We start from the raw sequence: 24,706 nt of genomic DNA on the forward strand, positions 1-24,706 counted from the left end.
ATATAATCTCTCTCTCTCGGGTACTCGGGTATAGCCCTCATCCGCATGCACTCTCACGGGCTACACCACTTCTCTATCTGATACTCATGCCGCTCTCTCAATGCGGCGTACATGCGGGAATACTCTACCCATTACTCACGGGTTCCCCATCGCACAACCTACTCTATTCTCTTTCTCTTAAGAGAGTAGCATATACTCATATTCTATACTATATCTCAAGCTATATCTTACTGCTTAAGTGCATAAACAAAGGTGTAGAGCTAGCTCATGCTCCCTAATGCACTAATGAAATGCCAACTACAAGATTTCCTCAAAACCGTCATTCTGCACCAGTCACACTAAAACGGCCATAACTTATGCTATACACCTCGGATTACTACGGTTCTGGTCTCGTTTCAAAGCTTAGAAACAGGGCTACAACTTCTCTGTTTTGGTCTCAGCCCAGTTCGAACCGTAAGATACTCAAAAATTACTCAGAAAGTTACGGCAGTGACAGGGCAGATTTCACTTAGGCATTTCCTCAAACATCTCATGTGCATATAAACACCCTACGAAAATTACTACTAAACTTCATTTTTCTAGCCATCCAAATTGGGGAAAAACTCCCTCAATTACTCATAATCCCTGTCAAGAAAAGCACTCCCAAAAAGGATTACACAACATCTCTCAAACTTCATCTCAAACTCCATTCTCAATACACATATCAACAACACTTCTCATATTTAATCAATCCCAACTACTAAGACTAAGCACACATCTCATCTCAATTTTCAGTAGGTATACCATGTACATACATAATTAAAATAAGTCTCTACTCAAAGCTTAGTCATAACTCAACTTGGTTGGATTTACTTACCTTGTGCAAAGATGGGTTCTTTAGCACTTTTCCTTCCCTTTGTGGACTTGTCTCTTCTCTACAACTCAAAACAACCACAAGGGCAGCAACAACACAATAAGACTTCACTATAAATACAAGAAAACTCACATCTAAAGCATGAATTCTTACCTTAGAAAGCTTTAGATGAAATCTCTACTCAAAACCCCTCTTAAATCCCTTAGAACTCTTGGAAAATTGGGTGGAGAAATTGAGAGAATATGGGCAATTGGAAGAGGCGGTGGAATGAAATGAATAAGGGCTTTCTCTACACTTTACTCTTTTTAGTTCATATTATAAGCTTCATTTCCCATTTTGCCCTTGTCCTTTCTTGAAAATTCCATCTATATCCTTTGATTCTTTACAACTACACCCCCATACAAACACAATCTCTACTAAATTTCCTTTCATTTTACTCCCCACTTTTCCTACTAATTAGGGGTAGAATGGTCATTGTGTCCCAAAAGAAGAATTCTCTAGAAAACTCAAGAATCTTTGTTTTAGGCTCTTCGCCGCGGCGAAGCATTTTTCGTCGCCTCGGCGAAATAGGGCAGAACCTACCCGTAGTGCCACTTCTCCTCCTCGCCGCGGCGAAGCTTCTTCTTCGCCCTGGCGAAGATTGGATTTCCAACTTCACCAAAACTCAACCTATTTTCAAGGCAACAATTCAACCAACTCAACATACAAACTCAATTTAAGTTGAAACAATAAACTTTTAGCTAATACGACAAATCTTAAATACGTACCTCAAGTGGGATATTACACCAACTGCCTTAGAGGCAACGCGAACTTCTTCACACTTAGGCCTCCCCCAAGTTCGCCCCCCCCCCCCCTTTCGCTTCGTGTCAGCGACGTTAGTAGGTTACTTTATCGTCAAAGCAGCCAGCGATTTTAGGCAGCCACGGAAGTTGCCGCCTTTTTCTTGAGACCCTTTAGTTTCTCGGCCCACATTTCTGCAAAAAAGAGAAGCAAGCAATAAGCGACTTGCCTACACAAAAGAAAAAAAAAACGCAAGCAAGCACTTACCTTTCTCAAGAATGGTAAAGAATTTGACGTTATCCTCACAAAAATCGAACGCCCTCAAGTGAGGAAGTAAGATAATCTCGTTAACGTTGCACTGTCTATCAGAAAGGTCGTTGAAGCGCTGAAGACTCTGTAAGCTCGTAGCGGGGAGAAAATTTTGCTTGACGTTAACTACAAAGCAAAGAAACTCGGTTTGCTTAACCATCGAGCTTGAGAACGATCTTCACACACATTGAGGGTCAAAATCTTACTAGCTTCCGAAGCAAAGATGCCGGTCTCCCCAACCTCATAAAAGAAAAACTGATAGTCCCAATACAAGACCTTCTTTGGGACATTGGCCAGCACGTTGAAACGTATCTTCCTTGCCTTGGAAAGGTAATACGTCTGGTCTTAACCCTTATTTAATCTATACGAATGGACGAGCTCCTCAATTGATGGCTCGCCCAACTCGATAATCATGTATGCTATATACAAACCTAGGATTATGACGTACGAGTTTACGAATAGTTGGAGAGGAATGATGTAGAACCGTCTCAAAACTTTGTCAATGAAATGATGAGGGGAAATGACATCCCACACCTCAAAAGGGTCTCAAAGGTCGCCACCTATCCTGTGGGGGGATTCCTCTGAGAAAGGTTCCCTGGAACCCTCAAGTTGAGCTGAGGCGCATAAGTCTCAGATCCTTGATATCAATCAAGGATTGCAGTTCCCTTCGCAGCCTATGAGCTGAAGACCGCTTTGACTGGGCCAACTCCACAGAGGCATGATCGGACAAGCCTGCCGCGTCAAGATCCGAGCTCCGCACGACGATCTCCTCAAAAACCTTGGGGATTATGCCCCCAAGGACTGTCAAGCCCGCAGGTGATCAAACATGTGATTGGTTGTGTGGCTGCTAGACGAAGACATGACTATAGCTCGCCTCTGGGTAACTAAAATAGAAGCAAACCAGTATCAGAGCTCGAAAAACTCTACGACCTATCCACACTTTGCTTTCAGTTTAGGCACCCAAGATAGCTCGCGCCAAACAACAAACGTACGCGACCTACCAAGGATTTTGGAGGCCACCATGATAAACCCTCCTTAAACCCAGGACTGCCGAAGATAGACTTAAAAACCTTAATAAAGCCCTAAAAGACTCAATGTGGCCATGACAATGGCCACTTTTAGCCACGAAAATAAGGAAAACAACAGAAGGAAGGTAAAAGAAACCTTACCAAAATAAGAGAATGAGATGTTTTTGCCGGAAAAAGCACCGTGAAGATGAAGAAGCAGTGACGGAATGAACAAGAACGTCTAAGAATTTTGGCAAGATGAGTAAGCTTTGTGACGAGTTCGCCCGCTTTTATAGTGGTTTGCATGGGAGACAAAAGGGCGAGGCTCGATCGTAGCCATCGATCTACAGTGAATCTCGACCCCCCATTCATTGAGCAATCTCGATCCTTGGACGTGGCCAGGTGTCAACCATCTGTGAGGGACGACGAACCCTTAGGCTTCCATGATCATAACCGTCGTCGCACGTCGCCTCAACTCCGCGGGTGGACAGTTGTTGTTGCCCACGCACGACGAAAAGTAACTGCCAAAGGCGACCGCATGGAATTTACACAACTATCATTCCTTTTCAAATTCCGAGTTTGTCAAGAGTGTCGCAGAAGAGAGAAGGTCCAAGTGTGGAATACGTCGACTGAGCACGAGTCCGACTCTCGAAGTTCGATCGAATCTACATTCAATGCCCTATTGATAACATCGAGCTTGATATCAAATCAAGCAATAGTCTTCAAAGCTCAAAATGAGCATCGAGCACTGGGGGGCAGACGGTGTGTGTGATTTTTCCATCAAGCTCGGAGAATTGCGGGATAATAACTCGATCCAAAACGAGCTTGACTCTACCGATTGTCTGACCTAGCACAAGCTAGTCACGACCAATCCTTTCAACTATTCAACCAATTCGCAGATAACCTCAGATCCTGGATATCTCGGGAAGGATCAGATTGACAGCAATCTTTGCGCAATCACAGCACCCAATCGCGAGAATATCGGAGTTGCATTTCAAACTTAATTGTAATCCCTATAGTTTTGCTTTTTTCTTTGTACAAACTTTGTATATAAACTCCCTCCAACGATGAGAAAATGGTTAGAAAACATTTCTAGGATTGTCATTGTAAGCTCTCACAATAAATATAACAAACAGTGGACGTAGGCTCAGGAGTTCATCTCGCCGAACCACTTTAAAAATCTCTTTGTCATTTACTTTACAACCATTATTGTTTACTCACTACTGGTTATCCATAACCACGCACACATCAGTTCTGATCCCATCAAGGTCGATCGGATCACTCTAGTTGATGCAGATTTCTGTATCAACAGATATATATTTTTTTAATTATAGAAGAGATGGACTTATTCATGGGGATTGGGGGTGAAGATCAATTAGATGGAGGGTAAAAATCACTTCCCAAGATTATAATCAAGAGTAGAGTTATTGGCACCCTATTGATGGACTAAAAAAATACCCTATTGCAAAGTTTTAAAATTGATTTTTTTTTTTTTTTTATGATAACCTATAAATTTCATAAATGTCCTTCATTTTATATTTTATAAAAGCTAATATTTCATTCCCTTCACTTATGTTATGTACTTCATATAGTTCTTTTTAGATAATTAAATTTAAAGTTAAAAAAAAAAAAATAACACTACAAAAAAAATCTTACAAATAATTCCAATAAGATAATCTCAACAATGAATGATGGGCTACGGGTTGCTCCACCACTGCATCATTCATTATCATATATTTATTAATCTCTATTCAAAGAAAGAATGTTCATAGATTTTATACGATTCCCTTGTTCATATAAATATTTATTAATCTCTATGTTCATAGATTTTGTACCAAAATTTTATACAAGAGAACAACTTAAAATTTAATTAAGCCAATCATTATAATCTAAATGTTTATACTTCTTATGATATGATTTTATTTATTAAAAAATATTAATTTTTATATACAAAGAAAGACATTATTTATTGTTTGATTTGAAAGAGAACTATAGAATCCAATCCGAAGAGCAAAACACTTCCGAACAATGAATTATATTTTTCTTCGAACATAAAAATTATTTATAAATTATCACAAATATCTTGAATATAATTAAACTTATAATTGTTGAATAATAACTCTTTATCACACAACTCTTATCATATCATTAAATTAAATTAAAATATTAAATTTGTTTTCGATAACAAATCAAATAATAAAATTTCAGACTTAAATCATTTTTTCACATTCTAATTGAGCAAGAACAAGTGGGCTGATTCTTTTACTTTTTAATTTAAAAAAACAAAAACAAATAGGTTCGTTTTATACTAGAACACCAAAAATCAAATATATCCCTACTTTTATCTTTTATCCATTGATCCAACAAGCATTTAAAACAAAAATGGTTTTGAAAAGCAAGGAAAGAGTGGCCCCCGTATGTCATTCTGTTTAATTATTTTTATTATAAGGTTCCACTCCCTCCCCTTATCCATGATACGTGGCACAGTGTTACACATCATCAAAAGATGAGCACCATAGAATTAGGTTGATTGATTGATTGATTAATTAAAGTTAAAACAAAATTCACCCTTTTATTTTAATAACAATATCACACATGTCCCCATACTCCACATCGTAGCGTAGCAACACTCACTAAAGTTTTACTCAGTCTACATAGGACACGTTACACAATACCATTGAAACGACTCCAACACTCAAAACAAAACGACCATATTTACATCAGTTGGTAACCCATCATCATCATCACTTCATCTTAGTGATGGTGGTTCTTGCTCCTTGTCTCGCCACTGTAGAGCCTGCAATTATCACATGCATCCCAACTTCATATTAGTGGGTATCTCATTTAAAACAAACCAATATCAAAATAAATCACAGCCATCTAATATTGATCATAGTTAATTTCTCCATCGCTACACAAAAAAAGTAAACAAATACAACTGCTGGAATTATTGGATCATAAAGTAGCCACTGTGGTTGATCTTTTTATTATACTACATAAAGAGTGAATTGAGTGATTACTCAAAAGATCTATTTCAACGCGCTCATCAGGCAGACTGCCACGTTTTCCTCCCTCCTTCTGGCCTTTGTTTGGTTGCTGAGAAAACGGTGTAAGAAACAAACACACATATTGAGCCTCATGTTTAATTTATTTATCACAACTGTTTCTTTTTAATCTTTTTCCCTTTTAAATGGAATCATGTAAGCAAATAAAAATTATAAGCTCAAGCAACATATATTAAAAAAAACCTCTTCTGCTCAGTTGTAAACCTTAAACTTGAACAACAGAACAAACAGATAAAGCATGCGAAACGTTAAAGTTGCTAACTTGAACTATTAATAATTTTCTCGGCTACCAAACATAGCATCGATTCTTCCAACTTATCAAATTATAGTTACGATTTACAAGAAGCGCGTGGATATAACAGGCATGCAAGATGAAAACTTGTGCTCTGTACGTACCAGTCATAAACAGAGGGGGAGTTGGGATGGACGGGCTTGTCGAACACCTCAGCCCCGATGCCTCTAGTGGCAAGGTTGCTACCCGGGTGGAAGACGCTCCTCCACACGTTGTCCTTACGCGCCGATACCGGTGTCGTTGGCGTCACTGGAGTTGTCGGTGTCGCTGGACTTGCGGGCATTGAGAGAGATCTCTGGTACCTGCTTGACTCTCCTTCACCATCTAATACCCGTCAGCTTACCATCACATAAACATAACTTCAGATTTTATCTGATGACGAACGTAAAAACGAAGTTCAGTTTTTATATATATACCTTTGATGTTCAAGGGTTGAGTGGTGATCTTCCTGAGCTTGCCAAGGCCACGTTCAGGGTGAGGGCCTCCAACGCCGTCGTCCCAAAGCTTATCCAGCAGCATCTTCACTTTGTATTTTAAAGTGTCTTCTATTCTTGTACACTGATCGTCTGGTCACCTTACTGGTTTATATAGAAACATAGAAACCTAAATCTATTACATTATTATAAATTTATTCTTCCAATAATATATTTACTACTTCCAGTATAGTTTATTGTTGTGTAGTGAGTGGATGTAGTAAATGATGGAGTGGAAATCGGAAAATAGATGGATAAGGATGAAGACGGAGTAAAGGAGGGACCCGCATAATAATATCCACTCCTGATCTAGAGAGAGTAGTTGTGGGATCTCTTCACAAGTGTCACTTAATTTACAATTATTTGTCGCATTCTTTAGAGCAACGTGGGGTCCCTGTAGATGGATCATGACCTCTGATTTTGACATGTGGAACCCACTGCTTTCATAATTCACCGTTCGGTTGATCTCTGATTATAGTGTTTTAAATACAATTTCGTATTTTAAATGAAAAGATGATCTCAAATCTTGTCGTAAATTATTTTAGTGGTTTTCTCGTCCCAGGATTTAATTGATTAACAAAAGATTTCTTAAGATAGAAATAATAAAAATTTCCCCATAATCAATGTATTGATAGAATTTATAGAATAATGGATTGATGAATAATTATCTAATTACCTTTTTATTATTTATTTTAACGTAAAAATGTTGAAATACAAAAAGAGTTTCTATTGTTTCTATAAGGAGAGTTTTATTGTTTTACCTAAAAGGGATTAACCCAATTATTTAAGAGTAAGCGATTTTCTTCCACCCAAATAATGGCTTAATGACATTTTATTATCCATAAATTTTTAAAATACTATTTTACTATTCAAATTTTTTTTTTTCGATTCTGGCATCGTTGCGATCTCACGCTACTATCGTTCTCTACTCCGATAGTTACTTACTAAAACCCCTCAAACTCTACTCTCTTCAACCTAGTCAATTGCCAACAATCGAACGATTAGGGTTTACACAACTATCCCTCCCAAATCAAATTCTGATCAATTCCAACTACCAAAATCCAACCTTCTACCATCAAAAAATTCATCGGTCTCCCCTCATCAATAACCCAACAGTCTGGATCGATTTTACTCTTTGTTCACTATCAGAATATAAAATTTGGATAATAAAGTGGTATTTTAAAAGTCTGTGAATGAGAAAATATTATTAAACCATTATTTGGGTAGAAAAAATTTGTTTACCCATTATGTTATGGTAATACTGCTAATGAAAAACTGTAATAAAATAAAAGTAATATTTTTAAATTTTGCGAAAATAATGTGATGTTTAGCAAGAAAATGTTAATCTAATTTCTGATAATATAGCCAATAAATAATGCATGGGAGGAATGTGGATTTGGTTAAGAGATTAGGGACATAATTGTCATTTTAATAAGGAATTAGAGTCAGTGTCTAGTAAGTTCCACCCAGCAAGTTACAAGAAAAAATGAGTCAAACTTATGGGTGTGTCCTGACTTAGAATATAAGGTATTTAATTAGTGTAAACAATTATCATGCAGAACAAGTTACTAAAATTTTGTTCCAACTTTAGATATTTAATTACCAGATACTTCTGTTTAACATTAGTGGATGTCTTTTTCCGGAACAGATCCCTTATACAATCATAAACAAACATGATTCTTTGTGACATAAATAATGATCCAATAATATGACCTAAAATTTAACATAAAATTAATCTCTCGTTTTTTTTTTTTTTAATACATATTTTGTTTTAATAAAGTTTTGTCTGGAAAATGTCATGCAGAAGTCAATTCGAATAAAGTTTGGATACCAGAGTCCATATCTCAAAAATTGACAGATAGATGACCATTTCATCCAGACACTTCTGCCATACTCATCCCACTTACCCACCGCAGAAATCAGGCAACAGAGTGTTGTTATTGAATCTCCACTTAATTTCTTTCTATATCCCATTTATCTTTACCGTTGTCAATGGTCAGATCATCTATTCATCCATAGATCTGATAAAAAACAATCAAATCGACAGACGATCAACCCATTCCAACAACTGCCAACAATGACAAATGATGGTAACCGACGACCGACTGTTTTCTTTGATGACTGAAGTGTTTTTTTTTTTTTTTTGTTAATTTTTAAATTTTTATTGTGAGATGTTTTAGTTAAATTCTTAAATATAAAAGATTAAAAAAATAATCTATATAATAATAATAAATTAAAAAATTAAAAAAAAAGATAATTTAATAATCTATATAATATACCCACTAATTTGTTCAAATTCAACCAAACACATCTTATACAACAGTTCCAATAATACAATATTCCTGAATTGTCTACAAGCAACTAATACAAATTGCAGTGTTGTTAACGTAAAAGGCCCTCCTAATATATGTAGAACAATTTGGAATTTGCATAAAAGAATTCTTTCTTATTTATTTTTATTTTTTTAAAGGAAGCAAATCAGTTTTAGCATTTTGATCCATGTAATTAGAGAATGGGGAGATGATAATTCTACAAAATCTTATGGGAGATGGATTTGCATAAGAGTTGAAAGAAAAGGCGAGGTGATATCCTCTAAAATCTTGGTGGTATGAAGATCTGTAAAATATACACATTATAATTTCTACCTTCTTCTAATATGAGTATGATAATGAGTGATTTTTATGACTTGTTTACTTTCAAATGAAATGGAATTATAATTTTTATGTTTACAAAGAAAGAAGATTTGCATAATAATAAATCAAAAGTTAAGATCTTGTTTTATACCCAAAAATAGAGAAAAAAATACAAAATCTAACAATATTTAAAATTGGATACATCAGTAAGTAGGCATAAAAAAGAAACAAGGTGTAGCAATGTGAATGCATGAGTAAAGGGAGAATGGAAGTTGAAGTGGTGGCATGGTATTTAGGAATTACATTGAATCAACCCATTGAATCAATCAACTTCAAGTACACACATACAATAACAGCAGCTTCAGATTTTATCAATCAAAAACAGAAAAAAATGTTTTTTTAAATTTGAAATTTCATTAATCAACAAAATATTTTGGTTTTTGGCATTTCCATAAATCAGTAAATCATCATAGTAATCACATCCAAATTATGGTGCTATTTTCTTTTTATGATACTTAAACCATATTGCCCAGTAGAACATATTGAAATAAAGAATCATCCACTGGGACAGTAAAAATTAAAGAATGGTTCTAAAAGGGCACCACGAGGTGACATTTGGAACTAACATTGTTTATAGCAAATTGGTTCCAGCTAATTACAAGAAAACATAAAAGGTACAGACAAAACAACATTATTATTCCTTTTTTTAAAGTCATATGCCTTTTGCATCCTGCAAAATCACCCAAATTTTCGTCACCTACAACCATTAAGTATTCAATATCTAAAACTTAAAACCCTTACCTTTTATTGGCCTAGATCCAGCAAAGCCTTGTAGCGGCCAACTGATGCCATGCTAGAAATGCTTTCTTCCCCTTTTATTCTTGGTAAATGCGGAAAAATCCGTCCATAAATGACCAACTCCTTTAAACAGATGATAGGACAGGGCTAAGGCACTAAGCTCAAGGAAGATTAGGTCGAGCTTCGATGAATAAAAGAGGAATTGGTAGAAACCATAATAGGTGAAGCAAATCGAACCCATTTTCAAATAAAGAAGATAATAAAACAAAATTATACCGGCTAGGTAAGCCCCAGAGATTCTATTGAAAATTGATGACGTCGAATTAAGCTGTGGCTTATAAATAGGAAGATGAGGAGATAAGGGTCGAACAATCTCGTTATTAGTTCCATCAACAATCCTTTGCTGAATTGGATCACTAAATGCCTTGCTCCCATATTGCCTCCCAATCTTTTTGTCAAACAAACCCCCTTGCCTTTCAGCAACCTGTTTCAAAATTATACAGAGACTTTTGCATCATTCTCTGAAATGTATAGTAGAAGGAACTCATTCATCTGTTATTGATAGTGTTTTCTCGTTAAATTTTACAATGCTTTTGATAATATGATGAAACAAACTATTCCTCTATTGAATTACTGAATTGCAGGAAAGCACTGCCTTAACAAGATCAGTCATTATTGAACACTTTCATAGTTTATTCATGTTCTAGAGTTTTACCAATCATTGGTTCTGTTAAACTCAATCACATAAAATTTTCCATTAACAGAAGTCCTCTCAGTTTTAAGGAAAAATGAGGATTTCCAAAAATTGTGACTTCTATGGTGTATCATTCGATACCAGGTTGCAATCAGAATGTATCATAGGAGGAAATAATTTGTTAAAGCAGAGGGGATCTGACCTCATTAGACATGAACATAATATCTGCCAATAACATCAATTAGTGACATCACAGTTAACAGTTAGTTATATTAATGATACTGCATTTATATCCATCAAACTGGAAGTAAAAGGGTAAGTGTAAATAATAATTAAGCTAACACATAAATGTGGATGAAGAAGTCACTCACTTCATGTTTGTCAGGGACAATGCCAGTGCAGGAAGACTGACTAACATTCTCAGCTACAGAGCGAAATTCCAGGGTTCCAACACAAGTTGAAGCAAGTAAAGGTGTGATGACCATGTGATCCCTTGGAGATATGCAAACAACATCATAAATTTTGGTATACAGTCCTTTAAGGAACTGGCATGCACCCCATCCTGTACCAATGAAAACCACCCTTGGCTTTTCACCTGGCTTCGTCGCTTCTAGCCCTGCATACCTTGTTTCCTCATATTCTGATTCAGACTCCTCCACAATTCTCTCTGCATTTTGAGATTGAAAATGTGGGGTTGTCCTGATTCCCCTGCTCCAATTACCCAAAGAACTTGCCTTCCTAATGTTAAATAAGTATGATAGGTTGCTATGTGGTGAGACATTTTCAAGGGAAGGTAAGGAATATTTGAATGCGGGTACTCCCTCACATAATGTATTATTCTGAAGTGAGTAACCGCCTAAGGCACCTCCTGACCTTCTGAATCCACTCCTAGCAATTCTGGCCAATGCCATGTTGTGAGTGTGAAAGTCTCAATAGCTTTAAGATTTTAGTACAATTTAGAAGCTATCACCTATTAAACCTGCAGTGAGGGAGACAAGAGAAGTAAGATGCAAAGTGAAACTACTGGAACAGGAGGAGCTCAGGGCAGAAGTTAAATAGACGAAGCCAATTCAAGCACTCCAAAGATTGTGGACAAATGAAGACAATAAGCAACATTGTATGACACTACTAGTCCAAATCAGGTAAAGAAGTTTGTTGAAGTATGAAAACGATTGATTCCATGACAACTTGATAAGAAAAATAAATGACAACAGTTAAAAATGAATAAATAGATAAACTGTCAACTTTGGTTTCTTCGTCATGTGAAGGCACATACAAAGAGAAAAGTCTTGTAGAACTCTAGAATGAATGAACTAACAGAGAAAAACGAGCATACCAAATACATTTAGGCCTATTTTGACACATTTTATGCAAGCAAAAACTGTGGTGACTGCTTCCAAAATTTTCTTTGGGATTTCCCAACAGTTTTATTCCTAAAATTATTTTTAAAAATTCACAGCAAGTTCCAAAGAACATGAACATGAGCTTCTATTTCTATGACATAGCTTGATAATTTTGATGAGATTATGCCTGCTGCTAGAATTGTTTTTCACTATGTCAAGTCCTTCAAGGCAAAGCCTTAGAATTCACGATCTAGATTTCTAAGATATATCTAGGAGCTGGCTTGACCATGTAAAGCTATAATTTCCAAGAAAGGACTGATATTCCAAAAGAAATTGGCATCAAAAGTGAACTCAATTGTCCTATAACAATGGTGACATCTCTCATAAGAATACTCATTTTGTTCCAAGACCAAGCTATAGAAGACAAGAACAAGTATTCTTATAATTTTGTAACACATTATTTTATCACCAAACTCATATAGAGACATGAAACTAATAAAGCAATAATACAATATGACAAATAGGTAGAAGGCCTTTATCAAAGATCACAAAAACAAAAATCCACACAGATGAACCATATCGATTTTTAAACATGGATCTCATGGGATCTTTCCTCCTCAGATGAACTATATATATTCTTAAACCATGGATCACTAGCATGGTCATAAAAAGAGGGATTATTTTGTTTCACAGGGGGTAATATATCCTTCAACATCGGCATATTCAATAGATGTACACAAATAGCTAATCAAGCACAGATAAAACTGCGGTATTCCACACCTGCAAATGCAGCCCAACACAAACACACTCAACGAAAACAACTCTACACAGATCGACTTACAGGGAAAGCTCAACCAAACAACAATATAAGTGTAAACAATTTTAATCTCACAAACAAAAATTAAAATAAATTTACAGTATGTTTGCATAAAAAAGCATTTTACAAGATCCCTGCTTTCGAAGTTAAATTCATACACAGATCCAAATGCATGACGGACAAAATCAAAAAACCTACTGACGTCCAAATTATTAGCAAAAAATAATAAAATTGCAGCTAATAACATACCGATAGCCTAATTTAAGCCAAGTAAATAAAAGAGATGAAAGGAATAAAGTAAAAACCCTAACCCTAAATCAAAAACCCATATCAGAGGGAAATCAGTAAGTACAATAAACCTTAAAAGCAGTTGCGAACGATGATTACTCGAACTAAAAATAGAACAGATATCCTGAATGGTTTTTATATCGGAGTGTACGAACTACGAAGTGGAGCCCAGAGAACAGCGGGTCTCCGGGTTCTAGTCGGGTTCGGGTGGTGTTTTGGGCCTATCCGCATTATGAATATTAAAGATAGGGGTGCCAACGAGCCGAGTCGAGTTTTCGACTTAACAAGCTCGGCTCCTGAGAGAGGATTATTAATCGAGCTGAGCTTGAGCCGTATATTTTATGGCTCAGCTCGGCTCAGAAAAGAGTTGGGAATATTTCAAGCCGTCTCGAGAGCTGGCTTATCAAGCCAACTTCGAGCCGGCTCGCGAGCCAACTCTAAAAAATTCAATTTTTTTAAGAAAAAATCAATTATTATTATTTTTTTAAATCAGCTGAGCAGCACGTAGGTCTGATACTCTGAAGGTTTTTGTAAAATTTTCATGATTCATTTTCATTTTTGGCCATCCTCAAACAACTTTTCAGTTCTACAGATTGTAATTTTTTTCTTCTCATGTCCTCATATATCACCGACATGGTTCACGGCGAAGAGTTGATGGCGACAGCTCTGCAACGCAAATCCGATGAAGAAGACGTTCACGGCGAAGAGTTGACGGCGATTGGGAGGTGTGCTGGTATTGCCGACAAACCGTGCTGGGGATCGATGAAATTTAGGGATTACGGCGAAGATTTACGGCAAATGAGAAAGTGTCGCAGTTTTAGGGATTAAAAAATCGGGGGGGGGGGGGGGGGGGGGGAGGATTTTGTCATTTTTTAAAACTTTTGCTGTTAAATTTTCATTTTAATCCCCTGTACTTCAAAAAAAACCCCAAAAAACCCCTCATTTCTTCTAGCCAGGCTCGGTTCGCTAGCCTAACGAGCCGAGCATGGCTAGAACTCGACTCGTTCTATCTCACGAACCGAGCCGAGTCGAGTCGTTAATGAGCTAGCTCAAGCCGAGTTGAGCCAGCTCGACCTGTTAAGCACCCCTAATCAAAGGGCTTTACCGCTTTAGGGGTACAAAAATACATTGGTTTGGTTGAGATATTAATTAAATTAACAAAAAGTAAATCACAATTTTAATCTTAAATTATGATCCAAAATTACTTCCAATTGCCCAAAAGTATAAAAGTCAATCTTTCACTCACTTTTTTTTTTTTCTTTTTTCTTTTTTATCTCTTTCTCTTATATTTTGAAAGAGTGATGTTTTTAACTCCCCATATTTTTATCTCTTTAGACCCTAATCATATGAAGGGTAAGGTTTGTGATACTACTTCTGTTAGTATCACAAAGAAGCCATTGCATAGTTGGGTTAGACCTTACTTCTGTATTCTATTTTCCAAATAAAGGAGATCCAGCGAGGTAGAAATCAATTTAGGAGCAACGCTGAAAAGAAATTACAGTAGTTGCATTCCAATAGATGAACGTTTTAGCTATAATCAATTTCAAATTCCCAAATTCAAAGTAGGATTTCTCTAACGTAGAACAAGCCCTAACTATTATCTTCTTAAACCTAATGAAGACGAAAAATAATTATTATTTTTTGGATGATTGGGATGTTTAGGTGTGCATTTCAACTAATCCTTAAGGCCTATTAAACACCTTACAAACTCAATATTTTAAAGTAAGTCACGGATATGGTAAGTGACCCTAAAGTGGTTCGAATCCAGAAAGTTAATAAAATGAGCAAACATTTTTAACTGTTAAGCTAACTCCTTTTAAGGTTAAGAAAAATCAATTTTGTTTGACGGAGATCCATACTCAAATTAAATTCATAAGATCTCAGTTCTCAAAGCCTCCAAACCATATTCTAATAAATCAATTTTTTTTTTCCAACTATGGTACATGTTCTTTTTCTCCTACTTGCTTGTGTTGTTACTCAAAATATTTCTATCATTTCTTTAGTTTATTCATTATTATTATTATTTTTAAGCCTTAAACGTCTTCATAAGCAGAAATTGTATTTGCATATACAGTTCTTGTATTCCACCACTCTTTGGATTTTACAGAGGTGAATATATGATCATCAAAGGGAGACACAAGATCTAAGATTTTAATTTAAAGTCTTAGAGATGAAGAGAAGAAAGAATAATGTAACAAGAAGGATTATTTTGAAATTAGGTAGAGTTTATTTAGATGTATAAATATTGTAAGAGTAAACGACTTTTTCCCAACCACTTTTCTACCCAAAGTTAATATTCCGTTGCTACCCAAAGCTGATTCCAACCGATTTCGGCTGCGAAAATTCTCCCATCACCACCATTTGAATATCTGGTCTCCTCTCTACAAAACCCTCTCACATCGGCATATGATTTCTCATCGATTGTCAGCCACCGTAAAGCTATGTTTCTTATTCTTAGATGATATTCAACTGATTTGGATAGCAAATATTCAATCGGCCTCTACTCTACAAAAACCCTCTTACTCTGGCTCCTAGTAACTCGTCGAACACCGGCTGAAAAAGTGAAATATATTTTGGGTATTAATGGAATATAAAAGTTAGGTGGGAATGTGGTATTTTGAAACTTTTGGGTGGAAAAATGTCATTAAGGCACCCCTTGGGTGGGAAAAAGTGGTTTACTCATATCATAAAAGATTTTAATAGGGTATTTAGGAGTGCTGTTTAAAAAATAACTGGCAGGGGCATGTATAGGGGTGTAGTCAAACCGAGTAGCTCATGAGCTACTTGGGCTCGACTCGTCACGAACTCAGGCTCAACTCGTCAAAAGACGAGCTCACCTTCAAGCTCGCGAAAGGTGTTGAGCTTTTCTGGGCTCGATTCGAACTACTCGCAATCTTCAAATTGCTCGCGTTGTTATTCGAGTCGGCGAAGCTCGTGAGCTCGATTGATCGTTTCTGCTCGCGTAAGATCATATTTGCCCTAAAATCTAAAACAAAGACACTCGGCTGCAAAATCCCTAAAACAGAGACATTTTCCCTTCAAGCTTATTTCACCTCCACCTCCACCATCGTTATCTTCACTTCTTCACACCGCAAAGTCTGAGACGCCACCTTTCATTGAGCAACCACCAGATGACTTCTTCTTTGTTTGCTTGTTGCTATGTTTTGTGTGCAAGTGGTTGGAGAGGGATAGTGGCTGGGTGGTTTTGGCAGTGTTGGTGGGTTTTGTGTGGGGTTGATGTCAACCTCTTAGGAGCCTGGCGGTTTCGGTGGGGCTGGTGGGTTTTGTGTGGAGCTGGTGGGTTTTGTTTCCTTGTTATGCTTGTTTTCTAGGCTGGTTTTGTTTTTTTGTTTGTTGGTGTTTAAGGGTTTTTGTATAGAGTTTCGCCTTTTGTGCTCCTGGTGTGGGCTGTTCGTCAAGGATTTTGTAGAAGTTGATATTACAGCTTGGTTTTTGGATTGCTTTGAATGATTTTAGAGCTTGTTTTTTGGATGAAAGTTTGCACCCTAAGTGTTTGAGTTTTTGCCTGAGTGAACAACAGAAGACAGAAGCAATTTACATTGGTTTTTGCAGGTTTAACCGAACTTGGCTCGACTCGGCTCGACTCGACTCATATTTAAATCAAGTCGAGCCGAGCCGAGCTCAAGCTAAGTTTTTTTCTTATCAAGTCGAGCTCGAGCTCGAGCCTTAACTAATTCGAGCCGAGCTTGAGCTAGCCATTACTCGGCTCGGCTCGACTCATATGCATCCCTAGGCATGTAGCACTAGCACTACTCTTAATTTTCATTTTGTTATCCAATAAAAAATATTTAACTTATTAATGTTAAAATGATTTTATGATAATATTTCAAATATATGACAAGTAATAATTCAAGAAATTCCCATGACAGATCATTTCTCTTCTTTTCTAGTAATTAGATTTTTCTGATAAATTCATCCGGCTAAATCCTCCAAAAATAATATGCATGAGATTGATTAAGAGTCTGCAGAACTCTAAAGAAATCAAATAAACTGTTTTACTGCCGAACCTCGAGAAATGGGAAGCGCTGAAGCCTAACATTTTGCCTCTTGCCACCAAGAAAATGACATGATGTAACTGAGAGAACGATAACAACCCGCCACTCACATGATTTTACTACTTAATCTCGTACGTATCAGCACTTAGAACCATTTTTGGAATCATATTTCAGCAAAATACAAATGAAATAGCCCAAATCCATTGTTTGCAAACTTCCAGCATCAAAGGATTATTCTAAAGGAATCTTACCAATCACCTGTTCCTAATCCTAATACACTTGTGTCATCACCTTTATTATTTTACTCACTACCTCATTGGTAAATCCCCCCATACATAAGCTGCATCTAATGATGGAGACATGGTAAAAAACAAAACATATGAAGAAAACACAATCCATCTATCACATTAACTTACCAGTATATAAGTTGTCGAACCTGTTAAATCAATTACGCAACATCATCAATGGCGAACCTCCCTCAAAACAGGATTCCAATCGATGCTGGAGCGGATAACAGTTTCGTTGAGTCCCCTTCCTTTGCTGATCTTGTATGTATTCAAGATCAGAAACCAAATTCCCTTTCTGCTAATGCTAACCAAAACCACAAACAAGATCAAAACTTTAAGTTCACTCCAGCTACTCCCAACTCAACTGCTTATAACTTGAACAAGAGTTCCCAGGATGATATGTTAATCCCCAATACTCAGCTCCGATTACAGGCACTTTTACATCAAGCGAAGCAGTCTGAGACAAAGAACCAGCCCTGCTACAAACAAAATCAAAAAGTGAGAAACCAAGCAAAAAAGGAGCGGGCTGCAACGAGTTCATTTGGTCGAAAATTGTTTCAGTCGGTTGTCTCACCATGCAGGGAATGTCATGCCCGCCAGCCAACCACAAAAGCACATACCATGCAGCAAAAAAAATTCAGGTTCTAGTAACCGTGAACTCTTCTTTCCATTCTTTAAATCACAACTGAATTTTTTTAGTGATTCATTTTGTCAAAGAGTTGGTATTTGTAGTGAGACTTAAATTCAGCCTATTGTAGTTAGCATAACATGAATGAAACTCACACACAAGTTTCTTTCCCAAGTCCAGACACCGGCATTTACAGAGAGGAGTGAATGGTCACTATATTGTTATATAGTTCTAAATCTTGCTCAATCGTTCACCAACACAATGTGCCTGGATGTCTAACAGCTGTTTCAAGCATATGATTTAGGAATTAGAAATTTCTGAGGTTCACCTCAGATCAGATAACATTCCATGGAATGGATATGACTAAGCTATAAATTTATATCTTCAAGTTTTCTAACATTGTGTTTAGTTCTATTTTAGGGTATCGCAATACCTTAAGGTTCACAAATCTTATATTACCTTTATTTTAAAGTTATATGGTTCAATTTCTTCTCATTCCTGTTAGTCAAAAGCAAACATGTTCATGTTCATGTTCAAAGGATTTTCTATGGTAGTTTTCTTATGCGGATTAAGAGTTTCACAGAAATTTATTGGATGACCTATACATAACTATTCAGGTTAAAACAATACCTAATATTAGCACAAAATCAACTCAACCATAAGATGGTCATAGCTCTATTCACTTAAAGGTTGTAATATTCTCTTCATATTTCTCTACAAATTAAAGCAACTTCAACAAAGTACTACCATTCCTCATTGGTGAGGTATTTGTCTTCACCACAGATGAGCAAACCATCTCATCAAATATACTGTATCACAATGCAACAATCTTAGTATCCTAGATCAAGCCATCTTATAGGTGGATGTAGAAGAAAAGTATATACATAAAATTTTGTAGAAAAATCACTAAGACCAAGCAAATGATGTTAACTACAAATTTGTTGACAAAAGGCATGTCGTACGCAAAATACCTCACTCAACAAATATCTCAACATACTGTATTACAATGATGGTAAAAGCAACAGGCACATATCATCTATAAAACAAGGAATCTCAAAACCAGAACTAGAAATCATGAAAACCCCAAAATGAGAGTAAAGAAAAGCAATCATATATATTCCAATTTCCGGCATCGTTGTAACTCAATTCCTGAATCATAAATTTAGAATAACATAGTTTTAAAACTATCTTAAAGAAACTACAAAGTTCATATTGATATTCGGCCTTAAATGATTTGAGCACTTTGCTAGCTTCTAGGCAACCAGTTCAGAAGTTCTAGCAACTTGAAAGGTCCATTTGCGAAAATGGTGTCTCAATGATGCAAATTTACATCCAGGGTCATTCTGGTACTTATGCCTAAGAATGAATAGCACAACACAGGACCCATGGTGCACCAACTTTGAAACAAAAAATATCTCTTTATCATTTCAGTTCAACAAGGAATCAAAGTAGTACAGAGAAGTTTAATACAAAGAAGTTTAAGTGACCAGGAAAGGCTATTAAACACAAAACTCCCATTTTAAATATTGCTAAAAGGCTAATATAATATGTGATGGCAGAGTAACTATTGAAACTAAAGCAGATATTTACTATAATTCTCCAATCAATCAAATAAAATGAAATATGAATGGTGTAAAAAGCGAAACATCTCATAAGAAGATTCCAAAAATTCACAATTGAACCTCAATTTTTTACAAGTTAGTTTGCCCTCAAACAAAATATTCATAACTTCACCAATTACTAGAACGAGTAAGAAACTGTACAAAAGATAAAATGGGCTGGCATCTCAAGATTTGCCATATTTATCAACGTATCCCTGCAAAGTAAAAGAGTTGCTGTCAGATGCTGTGAAATTGCATTTAAAATCTAGTAGCAAAGTCCTCCTAGTATACATAATTCCTGAACTCAGGACACTCACCTCAATAAGCTTTGCAATTTTTGGTTGGGATGAAGAAAGATAATGCTTAACTGATTCCAATGTGGTTGGAATTTGGTGGGGCTGTAAGGCATGGAGAACCTTGTCAACTGCTTTTTTGACTATTCTGTTATGTGCATCCTTGTTGAGCTTACCCTCTCGCCAAGTTGGTTTCAATAATTCTTTAACAAAATTGACAAGACCAGAACGGAATTGTCTCATTGCTTTTGATTCCTTTTGCACATCCCCATTTGAAGTATGCTCAAGATCCGTTTCACTGTTTTGCCTCACCCTATCTGCTTTCAAGTCCTTATTGCATCTAGACCCATCATTTTGTTGTCTACTATCATGACTTGTATCAAGTTTTTTTGACTTTGAAATATCTTTCACACAAGTGGAAACTGAAGAGTCAGCTTCTTTGCGCATTGTCACATTTTGCAAATCAACAGATGTCCCCACTGCCTCTTCTCCCCCTGTATGGGAATCTTTTCCAGGTGTATGGCAATTCTGGTCCAACAAATTCTCATGGAATCCGCATTGAGAAGATACAGAACTTTTGTCGCCAGTGCATTCTGGGACAATGGTCCTAGACAACATTGAATCACCATATATTTGATGATGTGGTGTGTTTACAGTGGATGCCTTCACACTAGAGACAGAAACTTTAAGAGAAATGTCTCCTATCTTAGGTGAGTCAAAGCCATCATGAAGCGGGTCATACTGACTTCCTGGAGAAGATATAATTGTATGATCGATAAAAAAAGATGGTCGAAAAGGTAGAGATGGTTCCCAATCATTGGATGATACTTTTGTTTTATGATCAGCAGAGAGCAGTGGTTTTTCTGGTTCAGAACCAGAGAAGGGGGAAGAGCTTTTAAGCAACGAAGACGATTTAGAAGTATGGCATTTTCTATCACACACGAACAGCTTTTGAGCACTGAGAGGACTTGCATTCAAAGAGGAAGAATTAAAAGGCAGAGATGATCCTATCCAGGCTGAAACATGGTGAGATGGCAAATTGCCACCAGTTGGACCAGAAGTGCTCAAGCTTGAATTCAAAGGATGACTCAGTGAAGAATAATCACTAAGCCTATACATACTTGGAGAAGATCTATACTCAGGAAGCAAGCTGTTCCTGAACATAGGAGAATTGCCTCCACTTAACAATGATCCATGGTTTCTATAATCATCAACAGACCAATTTTGTCTTAAACCTTCTCTTCCTCCATCCTTAAATGACGAGATAAGCCCAAGATCATCCCAGGTTGAAGCCAACCCCTGGGAAGAAGAGTTCTTTCCCAGAGAAATATTCTCCCTCTGCAGTGATGAAAATCTATGATTTTCCTGTAACTGAGGCATTCCTTTGCTTTCTCCCAGTTCTTGCGGCAGGATCCTTTCCAAAGACAAATCGGAAGACAATGAAGGATTATTTCTAACAGAAGAGGCCAGTGGCTCGGGAAAACAAGGCAATCTTGATCTATCAGTTATAATTGTCAAACCTGACACAAGAAAAGATGCTAATCAGAAATGCTGTCTAGAGAAGGTTCTTGAAGATCACACAAGAAGAAATATTATATACCTTCATCAAACTGAGCATCTGTTCTCACAGTTGCAGCAGCTGCATCTTTCTCAGGCTGTTGGCTTGTATTATTCGTATCATCTTTCAAATGAAGAAACCTACATGAATTCCCTTTGATGCACCACCCTTTAGTAAAGAAGTCACAGATAACTACTGGGCGTTTGTTTCCATCCTTAATCTCAGCACCAGGGGACAAACTTCTAGTCCTTACTGCAGGAGAGGCCGATCTGGAATACCTAATTGTTAGTAGGAACTGGTTCAAGTATTATCTTTGGAATATCAGAAAGGTTTACTACCACAAAGGAGACAATAAGCAGTGTAAGCTAAGATTTCCCAACTTATGACACTAAAAAGAATATACCAAACTAGTATCAACACACCTTGATGCCATTCTCCGTATATCATCTCCTGAATGCATGTCCATTTGCTTAATTTCTTCCTCAGAAGGCCCTTCATCAAGGCGGTCTCTTATTGGGATGGCTGCAGCCACATTTTTTCTGGTAATACTAGAGGGACTGGTGGTCTCAGCATCCATAATCTCACTATCACAAAAACGAGCCTCACAATCATTATGCATTTCATAATCTTCAGGGGTTCTCACTTTTTGAACAGCTCCTATATCTTTCTTAGATATCTCAGATTCTAGACTACCATTGTCCTTAGCCAAAGCCAAATATTTCCCTGATTTTGGATACTTAGATTCCTCACAGATTTCATATGACACCTTCTTTTGTCTTTTGAATGGCTTATTTGAAGAACATGAAGTTCTGGAATTGCCTTTACTCTCTTCTACAGCAAGGACATCAGATGGTAGCCTCAACTTAGATTTTCCTTGAGACGAACCTGATCCCAAGTGCCTGCTATGCCCCTCTGACTCCATTTCTTTACTAAGATCTACAGAGAAGAAGAATTAAATCAAGAAATGAAATAAAGCAATCATCCTCTCTTGGAAAAGTTTGCAGCCAACAGACTATCACATCAGGTCTTAAAAATGACTCTCAGGAAAATATAAAACAGAACTCAACAGTTGACTATCAAGCCAAGTGGTTATTGAGTAAAATATATATGTGTGTGAACCCACGTCACGGCATAATTACAGAATTGCAAAGTCAAGGAAAAGGTAAAACAATCCACCTCATTTCAATAATAACTGTTAGAGCTTATATGCTATTGTTGGGCATGTAACCTATCAGCTTAACACATGGAGTCTTGTGTTGAACCTCCCCATTACACAATAATATTAAAAGGTTGAGTTTATATTTGTTGTTATGTTTATGAATGCGATTGTGATCGATCTACATTGTGCATGAAGAGTTCTGTTAAAGCTTAACTATTGGCAAATGGGAACTTAATTCTTCAGAATAAGCCTCACAAGGAAAACAGGGAACATGATAAAGACCCTACTTACATGATTCCAACTTTTCTAAACCCTACAAAAATTTTCGTAATGAGTTCAGCCTTCAACCACAACATTATCACTAGCAAGAATGTGTTGACAGTCCGAGCATGCTAAATACTGAACTTGCAAGCAAATAAATCATCTGTCTTAAACAAAACAGAATACTTCTTTGGGAAGTTTGCCTCAGTCATTGTTCTTCAACAGAATCATCACATAACATTCTTCTGCTTAAACAAAACACAATAACATTTCCCAAAATACCATCTAAAACCCAATAATTAACCACTTGATCCAGTTTATTAAGCATAATTTTAGCATTCTGACAGTTAAAGCTTGGTTTCAAGACAGTTTGAGTAGCTACGTGACTACCAAACATTCTCCCTCAATATCACTAAACTTCCATCAGCAACCAGATATCCAGCACAGATTGTATGGCGTCGGCGACCTATCTAGTTTGCAGTTTGCATAAACTAGGATTCAATCCATAAATTTGGCTTATAGTATCAGTATTTTTAATATTATAAATGATTAGATATAAAAACAGAAAAAAAAAAATCTACACGAAAACAGTTAGCTTATAATTCCAAAAACATTTTTCTTTGTGAATTCTCCGAAAAGATTTTTGAAGGAAACGGCAAAAATGAGTTCTTTCTGCTTTCAGAATTTGGATTGTTTCTAATTGTCTTCATAATTTCATTCTTGAAAACACACCAAGCTAGCATTTTTTTTATTTGCAACATTCCATCACTTGTTTCTTAAACAATGAATTATATCAGAATAGTGAACATTCCTCCACAATTCCATTGCACCAGTAAAATAAAAATAAACAAACACATATCCTCCAATGTATCAAAATAACAAAAACTAACATTTCACAACATTCTAATATGCTAACATCAAACAAAAAACAACAACAAGAAAACTATCCATAATATAGTACGCATATACCAATACCGAGAAATTGACCAACATATCATCTTTTCATCAATTAACAGTAAAATTAACTAACGGTTTGGTGAATCAGATGAATCATCAACTTCGTCTTCAACTTCCATTATCTCATCGTGGTCATTGATAGCAGAATGGGAGGCCCTAAGCGGACGCTGGGTATCATCAGAGGGTGCGGCGGATGAAGTAGACATGATTCCTTGAGCATCAGGGAAGAAATGTTGACCTGTAAATGTTGTTGTATGAGACACTCTTGTGGTACGAGGCTGTTGTGTTGCCGTCGCACTAATTTGAGCCCTCCGTCAGCGCTAAATACACCCAAGTTCTTCTAAGCCCACCGTAATTGAACGATGTGCTAGTAAAACCGGTTCTGCCAGTCCGTTATTCTCAATGTAGATGGAGGCCCAGGGAATAATCTGTTGAGCTCCTCTTGGTTATGGTTGGGCCTGAAAAACTGCACTCTTGATTCTTAAATACACCCCCTCAACTTTCCGAGTATACCTTTTTCTCAAATAATTAGGATGATTACCGTAGATTCCCTCTATGAGGGTTTTTGAAGATTTTAATAGGGATTTTTAATCA

The 24,706-nt window shown here is 36.6% G+C and overlaps 3 protein-coding genes across 11 annotated transcripts; all 3 read right to left on the reverse strand.

The window, feature by feature from the left end:
- Nucleotides 1–5,465: 5,465 nt before the first annotated feature.
- On the reverse strand, nucleotides 5,466–6,919 carry LOC116137833 (auxin-repressed 12.5 kDa protein-like). 5 transcript variants are annotated; one of them, XM_031423530.1, is made up of 4 exons: nucleotides 6,723–6,919; nucleotides 6,411–6,621; nucleotides 5,970–6,045; nucleotides 5,466–5,746 (listed from the first exon to the last, which is right to left on the reverse strand). In XM_031423530.1, the coding sequence occupies exons 1-3, from the start codon at nucleotides 6,823–6,825 to the stop codon at nucleotides 5,979–5,981; spliced, it is 381 nt and encodes a 126-aa protein (XP_031279390.1). In that variant the 5' UTR covers nucleotides 6,826–6,919; the 3' UTR covers nucleotides 5,466–5,746; nucleotides 5,970–5,978. The 5 variants fall into 5 exon arrangements, with proteins under 5 accessions (XP_031279390.1, XP_031279388.1, XP_031279389.1 ...); XM_031423528.1 differs by having other exon boundaries at nucleotides 6,411–6,630; nucleotides 6,723–6,914; XM_031423529.1 differs by having other exon boundaries at nucleotides 5,979–6,045; nucleotides 6,411–6,630; nucleotides 6,723–6,913.
- Nucleotides 6,920–9,960: 3,041 nt separating this feature from the next.
- On the reverse strand, nucleotides 9,961–13,531 carry LOC116137839. 4 transcript variants are annotated; one of them, XR_004129232.1, is made up of 4 exons: nucleotides 13,424–13,531; nucleotides 11,276–11,883; nucleotides 10,214–10,694; nucleotides 9,961–10,142 (listed from the first exon to the last, which is right to left on the reverse strand). XR_004129232.1 is itself a non-coding variant. In XM_031423536.1 (3 exons), the coding sequence occupies exons 2-3, from the start codon at nucleotides 11,813–11,815 to the stop codon at nucleotides 10,266–10,268; spliced, it is 969 nt and encodes a 322-aa protein (XP_031279396.1). In that variant the 5' UTR covers nucleotides 11,816–11,883; nucleotides 13,424–13,531; the 3' UTR covers nucleotides 9,961–10,265. The 4 variants fall into 4 exon arrangements, 3 of the variants coding, with proteins under 3 accessions (XP_031279396.1, XP_031279398.1, XP_031279397.1); XM_031423536.1 differs by having other exon boundaries at nucleotides 9,961–10,694; XM_031423538.1 differs by lacking the exon at nucleotides 13,424–13,531 and adding an exon at nucleotides 13,376–13,419 and having other exon boundaries at nucleotides 9,961–10,694.
- A 6,158-nt stretch (nucleotides 13,532–19,689) lies between these two features.
- On the reverse strand, nucleotides 19,690–24,459 carry LOC116137840 (protein FRIGIDA-ESSENTIAL 1-like). 2 transcript variants are annotated; one of them, XM_031423539.1, is made up of 5 exons: nucleotides 24,186–24,459; nucleotides 22,158–22,671; nucleotides 21,778–22,013; nucleotides 20,202–21,697; nucleotides 19,690–20,099 (listed from the first exon to the last, which is right to left on the reverse strand). In XM_031423539.1, the coding sequence occupies exons 1-5, from the start codon at nucleotides 24,316–24,318 to the stop codon at nucleotides 20,070–20,072; spliced, it is 2,409 nt and encodes an 802-aa protein (XP_031279399.1). In that variant the 5' UTR covers nucleotides 24,319–24,459; the 3' UTR covers nucleotides 19,690–20,069. The 2 variants fall into 2 exon arrangements, with proteins under 2 accessions (XP_031279399.1, XP_031279400.1); XM_031423540.1 differs by having other exon boundaries at nucleotides 19,691–20,099; nucleotides 21,778–22,004; nucleotides 24,186–24,458.
- Between the last annotated feature and the right edge of the window lie 247 nt (nucleotides 24,460–24,706).

Source organism: Pistacia vera, unplaced genomic scaffold (genome assembly GCF_008641045.1).
Source record: "Pistacia vera cultivar Batoury unplaced genomic scaffold, PisVer_v2 Contig335, whole genome shotgun sequence".
In the NCBI taxonomy this organism is placed as follows: Eukaryota; Viridiplantae; Streptophyta; class Magnoliopsida; order Sapindales; family Anacardiaceae; genus Pistacia; species Pistacia vera.